Source organism: Limulus polyphemus, unplaced genomic scaffold (assembly GCF_000517525.1).
Source record: "Limulus polyphemus unplaced genomic scaffold, Limulus_polyphemus-2.1.2 Scaffold1782, whole genome shotgun sequence".
NCBI classification, from domain to species: Eukaryota; Metazoa; Arthropoda; class Merostomata; order Xiphosura; family Limulidae; genus Limulus; species Limulus polyphemus.
The window spans coordinates 44,152-52,979 of NW_013667392.1; the positions used below are offsets into that span (position 1 = coordinate 44,152).

General features: G+C 32.5%; 1 protein-coding gene across 1 annotated transcript in view; it reads left to right on the plus strand.

Annotated features, from left to right (window-relative positions):
* Positions 1-8,828, plus strand: part of LOC106464919 (protein phosphatase 1 regulatory subunit 37-like) — a gene marked incomplete at its 5' end in the record, with an annotated part of 45,369 nt that overhangs the window by 28,613 nt on the left and 7,928 nt on the right. The window contains 3 exons of the mRNA XM_022392728.1: positions 813-958; positions 2,958-3,089; positions 8,486-8,627. Coding sequence (XP_022248436.1) covers positions 813-958; positions 2,958-3,089; positions 8,486-8,627 — 420 coding nt within the window. The remainder of the gene's footprint in view (positions 1-812; positions 959-2,957; positions 3,090-8,485; positions 8,628-8,828) is intronic.

Here is an 8,828-nt window from a genome sequence, read left to right on the forward strand (position 1 = left end):
AACTTCATAGAAAAAATACTGTATTTTTTGTTGTACAAAACACTTTGTAATCATTATTAAAAGTACTACCAAATTTTGTTGAAGATACACATACAGCATTAAAAGTTAGTAGTATATATATATATATATATATATATATATACATAACGTGGGCAAATGTGCATACAAACTTGTGTATTTTATACCTAGCCCATTTGGAAAAGGTTAAAGCTACAATTGTACTGATTCTCCCTGTCTGGAAAAGTTGTTTTGTAATCTGCTTTTAATGTTTATTTTATGCAAAGTTGCTGTTAAACCTTAATGTTGATCTAATTAGTGTCTGATCAATGAGGTAGTTCCTGGTATATCTGTATATACTAGATATATTTGTGCAGAGTTCCCAAAAGTGTTCTGTTTCAAGAACAAATAAAACCAAAATTAAGAGTAACAAATATTTTTATTTCTTGATTTTTGAAGTTCATATGTCATACTGTGTTGTAGCCTACAGGGTGTATAATTATTCTCGTGATTCGAGGGATACACACGTTTTACTGATGTCACAACAGTACAGATTGCAACATCAAGTGTCCCCTACGTGACGTCATTTTAGTGTCTAAGACTTTTTTATTAACTCTGCAAAAAGTACATCAGATCATTAGTTTGTTAGTAATCTTTTTAAAACGAATTTGAGCACTGTTTTGAAGTAGATTTCAATCTGTGTACTAATATATAAAAATTATGATTATTTATTTTCTTTCAGTTTCTTTTTAGTGTATCGTGAATCATGTAGAGGATTTTTTTTCTAATGAAGTTTTTTTTCTTACCTCTACCAGTGGCTGCTCTGAAACTAAACAACACACTAAAAGAACTCTTTCTTGGAGATAATAAAATATCATCAGCTGATGGTCTTCAGATTGGAAATTTATTGAGAGCCAACAGCTGGCTAGAAATGCTTGATCTCAGGAACAATAACTTACAGGTAACGATAATGAAGGTTAAATGAAATATCAAAGTCCTCTTTTAAATGAGTTTGTTCTCATATCACAAGTCTCAGTAAAACTTTCAAAGCTATTATTTTTTATTCTTTATCAGTACTGGCATAGTTTATCTTTTCAAAGAAATTTATTGGTTAGCATAAGTGTTAAGGATTAATTATAAGAAAATCTTCGTTTATCTGTGTGCAGATAATTCATTTATAATGAATGTGCAGGTGGTGACACATAGGGATCACAAAACAATGAGTACTTGCAACTAAATGGTCAGTTTATCCTTAAAATATGCTATTACAGAAAATGCAAAAAGAAGACTATGTTGCACTAATGTGACTAGTACTTTCTATTTGCTTAAAACACAGCAGTATTACCTTTTTTTTTTCTTCCTTTTTATATGGTGGGGTGGAGGCTGGCATGGGCTGGTGATCAGGGGTTTGAATCCCTGTCACCAAATATGCTCGCCCTTTCAGCCATGGGGGCATTATAATGTGATGGTCACTTCCACTATTCATTGGTAAAAGAATAGACCAGGAGTTGCCAGTGGGAGGTGATGACTTAGCTGCCTTCCATTTAGTCTATCACTTCTAAGTTAGGGATGGTTTGTGCAAAATTAAAAACAAAACAAAACCTTGTTTTTATGTGTGGTCTGAAAATCTTAAACTCTGATCAAATCAAGCTAATTACATGAACCAAAAGTCAAAACTAGAAAATTAACTCAGTAATGAATAGAGCTAATTTTACATACTATTATTATGTTATTATGTTTAATTATTAGAATACATTGTTTGTCAGTTTGGTATTGTCAATGTTATCAATATTTTTGGCTCTATTTTGAATAATGTTTTTTGAGGTTTGGACAGTTGAAAGGTTTTGGTTAGTTCTAAATCTATATACTAAGTTAACAATGCCAAATAATCCTTATAATAAAAGTACATATAATGAAAAATTTAGAAAAAATAGAAAACTGTTATTATATATATTAAACATTCTAATCAATACTGTTAATATATACGTAAAGGTTAGAGTATTAAGTACATTTAATAAACACATAAAAACTAATTATTTGCTTCATGTGCTATCACCAATTTCCTGACCCTTGAAAAATTTGATATTAGTATATGCAAAACTTAATATAAGTCTCCTGAACAATGTCTAGTAATAAGTGAAAGCTGACCTGGTAGCTAGGACACTAAATTTGCAATCTGCAAGTCATGGGATTAAAATCCTGGCACCAAAGGTGCTTGCCCTTTTAGCTATAGGGGTGTTATAATGAGACAGTCAATTACTCTTATTCATTGGTAAAATAATATTTCAAAAGTTGACAGTGGGTGCTGCTGGCTGGTTGCCTTCTCTTTGGTCTGTGGTTCAAAATTAGAAATGGCAGAAGATAGCCTTAGTAGATTTGCCACAAAGAGAACGAGCCAGCGATAACCTTTTAAGTGGCTCGGAAAGTGTAAGTTTAGAGTAGTGTGACATCTGAGATAAATTATTAAGACTTGTTATTGTTTAACTATGTAGAGCCAGATAGCAGGATGGCACAGATAGTACTGAAAAAAAATAACCTGATGATTAGACAGATAAAGAGTAACAAACAATAAATTGAATTAACAAAATCATACAATAAATAGAAAAAAAATATTGATACTTTAATTATAATTAACAAGTTAAGTATAATAAAAACAAAACAAAATTACCAAACATAATATGAAACGTCTCTTAGCACAACTAATCCACCTTTAACTAACTCCTGTTGCAATTCAAATGGAGTGGGAAGCTGGAAATAATAAATAAAGTTACTCTTAAGTATTAGCCAGAATGTACAAGTGATAAAATTTATTTTCTCATTAATTGTAGCTACTCTTAACATCACGTAACTCTTAAATTACATTAAACTTAACATAATCTTTCTTGATGATGCTACTTTTTGTTTTTTGTATCAGACTGTCAAGTTACTGAGTGAGATATATGAGTATTTTATGTGAACAGGACTTAGGACTGTGTCACATACTAGATGGATTAACTCAACAACCCACTTTGGGAGGATCAGGCCTACAAACACTAGTACTGTGGAACAACCAAATCACAAGTAATGGCATGAAACACTTGGTTCACTCACTTGTGAGTACTGACTCTTTATAATAAGCAAGTTAAAGTGATCATATTCGAAAGGTTGAATACAATTTTGATTACATGTTCAAACAACTCGATTCAGCTGGTATACATCATTAAAAAAATGTTTAGGGTCTTCAGATGATATTCAATAAATAAGTCTTATGATAATTTATTAATACAAATTAACTAATAACTATTTCCCTAACATTCAGTAAAATTGCAATACTCCTCTGAACTTGGTTCAACAAATATGGTTTGATTTAGAGTTTTATGTAAAAGTACCTATGGTTTTGTAAAACAAAAATGTTGCAAATCTGTACATGGTTTTTAGTTTAAATGTTTAAGGTAGAGTCTAATGTTTAAAAATATGGTTTAATATAATGTTCAAAAGTACCCACCCATGGAGGTATTTGTCATAATAGTATTTCATTTTTTAAGAGGAGCAAATTGTTATTGCATTACTCTTGGAACACACAGTCAATTTTTGGAAAGCGTTTTATCTTCTGATGTGAAACACTGTCATGAAATGAACTAAAACAGCTTGTTTAAGATACTAAGGATGGAGCGTCATGGAAATAACAGGTGTCACTTTACACATTACATCTAATCATCATTTGAAAGTTTGAGCCTTTTTGGTGTTGTTCATATGATAGAGGGTTTACATGGGTGCTTACAAATATATGAAATAACCTGGAAATAACAGGTGTCACTTTACACATTACATCTAATCATCATTTGAAAGTTTTAGCCTTTTTGGTGTTGTTCATATGATAGAGGGTTTACATGGTTGCTTACAAACCTGGAGAGTCACGGAAAATTACTTTTCAGGGGAAAATTTTTTTTTTAACAGGTTGTGTTTAGCATGGGTGATTATTGAATGGTTCAGTCAACAGTGAGGTAATTCATACTAGTCCTGCACACATGTGTTTTCTCTGCCAGTACGGTATATATATAACACTGTAACTCAATAATCACTTTGAACTTGTACACCATTTTATAGAACTGTACACTGAACGTTCATGTGTTCATGTTGACTGGTACTATTTCTTTGTAATTAGATTGTTAGTTATCTGCACTCTTTTGTACAAGATAATCAGCCTACACTTGCATACATGTCTACGAATCATCTTGTATACCTACAAGTCATTCTTTCATGGGTAAATGGTGAAGTCTGTTGAGTCACCTTGCAGAGAATGGAATTTTCCACCAGGATGCATTGCAAGTGCATGAATCAAGGATGAGAGTTCCTTGAAACAATGATGAAACAAATGCACATAGTAGAATTTGATATTATTAGCCAAGGAGAAATCATGTATTTGAAAGTTATTAAAAAATGCATGAGATATGAAAAACAAAATACATCAGAACACAAGAGGAAGGCCTCTTCAGACCTTTTTGGATATTTGGCAAGTATGGTGTCCATTTTGAATGGTGCTTTTTTTTTTTTGTTATTGTTCAACATAAATAGCATCCATCGTGTGTTAAGAATTCAAGTGCCTGTTCAACAAGAATAATTTAAGTTATTAATAATGCCAGGGAAGTGTGTATTCAGTGACACTTGATATGAAAATCCTAAATATATCCAGTAACCGGATTATTTTATCCAATGGACAAAGGGCGCAAGTTGACCAGGGCCATCTGCACATGCAAGAGGGAGAGCACAGTGTGGTCTGGGGTGGGAGAGGGCAGAGTGTGTGTCCTTGATTTATTCAATTTAAAAATAATATAAAAATAAACCATAAAATATTTTTTCTTTAATTTTTATCACTAATAAATTTAATTTATCAAATTGTATTGTATTTTCTTAAAAACAAGTGTAGCCCAATATTCTATACTTCACCTAGATCCCATCAGTGCCTTAACACAGTACTGTTCAGTAAGTTAAGAAAAGGACCCAAGATCACCACAAAGTAAAATGTATTATATGTGTCCAGTTGTTTGAAATATGCAATATAGGAGGCACTTGGCAACCATGTTGCACAGAAAAAAAAGCACATAGAGATGATTACAAAGCTACAGAATGTCAAGGATAATTTGCCATCAATAACAGACTTCATTAAACATAAAAACAAATAACAAAATCAACTTCATCTTCACACCAGCACCAGTTTTGCCATTTGGTTTAAAAGAAGGCACGTTGAAGGCAGAAATTATCTGGTCCATGAGTATGACAAAACAACAACAACATTCATACAAATTGAATGAGGTTGTTGATAAGATCTTCCAGAGTGTACTTCCTGAGAGAGAAATTACTCCAATGTTCACTTGTGGTGAGTACAAATCTGCTTGTTTATAACATTTTGGCCTATCATCATACTCTTAAAAACTGCTCAGAGACTCCATTTTCATTTGTCTGAATTTTAGCACAAAGTCCAAACAGTTAAGATAATCATGTCCACCTGTGAGATAATAACCTTGTCATTACTAGGTATTATGAATCTGAATTTTTGGACCATGTTTATTCTGATATATTTTACCAAATGTTTGTTAACAATGTAAATGAATGTAATGTGTAAAACGTAATTCAACTTTTCATGGATAGATCAAAAAGTAAACTGGAACTTTTTTGGATTTTCACTAAATCAGCTGCAGATGGATAATACCATTAAACATTGGTGGTTGTGACCTACACACGGTGCATTTATAGATGGTTTAATGGACACTTCCTTTAATATGCATACTGGTTATTCAAGGATACTCCGACTAGGACAGTCTTTACAAAAGCTACAGGTAATGATATATTTCCACAAAAATTCTAGCTGCATCATTAGCTGGGAAATGTACCTGTACTTCAGTGGATCAGTATAATCATCATTGAGGACAAAGTTGAGAAAAAAAGACATCAAGGATCCAAGAACAAATTCAGTTGAAATATTAAAACAGATAGGCAGTAACCCAGTGGTTGGAGAAAAGATGCAGTTTTTCTTCATGGCAGCGAAGTAAATTGCCCTCTTCCTCGCAATCCACCACTCTGACAAGCCATTGCTTCCATTCTTCAGTGATGACCTTATCTGCATCATAAGGTAACTGATGTAACATCTCATAAAAACTGACATTGTGGATAAAGAAGCCCCAACAACAACATAGAAGCAGTTACAAAAAATAAAAAACATGTATGATTTGCAAGTGGACAAGAGTTCAAACACCTTCCAACAAAGTGACTTAAATGTCATGTATTTCAAGATTGGTTGCTTGAAATGTTTAGATCCATGTTATATGATAGCCAGTTGTGATGCTTTCATTGATGAAACAAACTTGCTCTGAATGGCTGTGGTAAATGCAAAGAAAGTAAAATAACAATTGTCGTGAGATTCTGAGGCATTTTGGAGATTATATTAGTGTAATTGATCCTCAGTCTTTTACTAAGTTTAAAGAATTTGATCATGCCAAAATGGAACACTCCATTGATGAACTATTCTATGGACATACCTGTGATTCTAGTAGTATTCTTTGGAAAGTAATTAAATTTCTACTGGTGTTTTCACATAGGCAGGCATCTTGTTAAAAAGGATTTCAGTATAAATAAAATAATTGCATTGGAAGAATCTACAAGACCAGTCTGTTATTGTACAGAGAATCAAAATTGATAACATTAATTCCAGTAGTAGAATGCTTAAGGTGGAAATAAGAAATAAATGCAGCTAGCATCTGATTGCACCAGAGAAAAGTACATGCCATGTCTTGATGATCAATGAGACTCGGCAGCAATCATTGAAAAGAAAATCTTTGGTGGGCCAAGTAGATGGCCTGAGAGAATGGAGTCAGAGCCAGTCTGCACACTTGCACTGACAAATTTACTTTCAAACCTGACACAACAAAGCAGATAACACATATAACCAAATCAAACAGCATGCTTAGAATTAAAAGGAGAAAAAAACTGCTGAACCTTAGACCATTAAAGAGCAAATGGTTGAACTTTGGCAGTTCATGAGGAATATATAAAATTCTAGTTATTAACTAACATTAAAGTTGAAAAGTAAATGATAGTGATCTCTATAAAAAGAAATTACCCTTGCCCTGTGAGGGTATTGTGTTTGTGTGTGTTTCTGCATTTGTATAATAGACCGATGGACATGAAAATTTTACACAAGACCAGAAGTCAGTATGGGACAATCCTCCCAAAATTTGGTGTGGATTCAAATTTGTATTCTGGATTATAATGGGGAGATAGGGAATTTTCATGATTTTTGGTTAAGTGTGATCAGATTTGTACCAAATTTCATGGGCACATTAAGGTTGAGACTCCTCATCATGCTACAAAATATGATCCTGGTCATTGATCATTCTGGATCTGAGAAAGATTTTTTGAGTTTTTGAAGTTAAATTTTACGTTATCCAATATATACACATGCAATCTTGAAAAGGAGAGGCAGGGCAAGGGTATGCAATCTCTCTGATTGCTCTTGTTTGGTATTGTATTACAGGATTCTTTAAGACTTAAAGAAGTAGGATAAATGCTTTTGACATTGACAGTTAAAGTATGTATATATATATTGAATAAAAGAGTCACATTACTATTAATAAGGAAAAAGTACTAAATGTTATTTTATTCATGATTTGTAGAGTGTCAGTATATTTTTTGACACTACAGTACAAGTGTATGGTCAAGGTTGTCTTTCCAAATGTAACTATCAGCATCCCCTGTTTAGCACATTTTTTGTTTTAAAGCTGTTTCCATACTAGGGAAGTTTTTGATTAGTACAGGCAATTACAACAGTAATTTTTGATTTAGCAAGATTTTGAAATAGAAAATGGGACTCTCCAATGCAGTGCTGCACATGCGCCATATGCTCAGTTTATGTCGTAGTGGCTTCATTCTGTGCAGTGGTATTTTCTTATTTTCAGGTTTGTTTAATATTTTATATACTTCTTTAATGTTTGAGTATCTAATTAATATCAGAAAACAGATTTGGAAGTTTCTGTGTCCACAACATTTTTGGTCAGGAACACATCCCTTCCTTATTACATGTATTCCTATGGGAAATTGATTTTCATTTAACATGTTTTTCTTTAGCACAGCATTTTTTGTAAATGTATTAACTGCACTAAATGGGGGATGGTGGTATGTTATTTTACATAAAAAACTGAAGGGATTAAAAAACAAGTTTGAGTCCTGGAGTTTCAAGTCAGCAAAAGTGTTTGAACCTTAATAATGCCAGTGATCAATAAGTTCTGAAACAATCTTAAGCTTTTTTTTTTTATATTATCATAATATGGATAATTAATAATATTGTAAGTGATGTTGGGAAGAATATTTTTTAATTAAGAAATTCTGAGTCTTCAACATATATTTCAGTAATTACATCAGCACTGTGTGTAAATGGAGGTTTCTCTAGTTAAACTAAAAAAATATGTATTATTCAACAGAGTGTGTTTCATAACAAAAAAAAATATATTTCCAGCCACAAGTAAAGAACATGAAGACACTCAATTTGGGAAATAATAATCTTGGGAACAGTGGCATCCAGCAGCTGAAACAAGCGCTGATGTGCAACAAAACAGTAGCAAATTTGGGTCTTCAGAACACCAAAATAACCTGTGAGGGTATGTTAACATTTTAATAGTATTGTAGGAGTGTTCTTGACTGTGGCATGACACACTGGAATTATTGATGATGGTGGTGAAAGAGCCAACTTTGAATATTGAATGGATATTGAATTGCTGTGTGTTTATTTGGGTAACAGATTTATATTTGACAATAAGCAAAGAATCTCCATTCAATATCCAAGGTTTTAATTGCTGTGT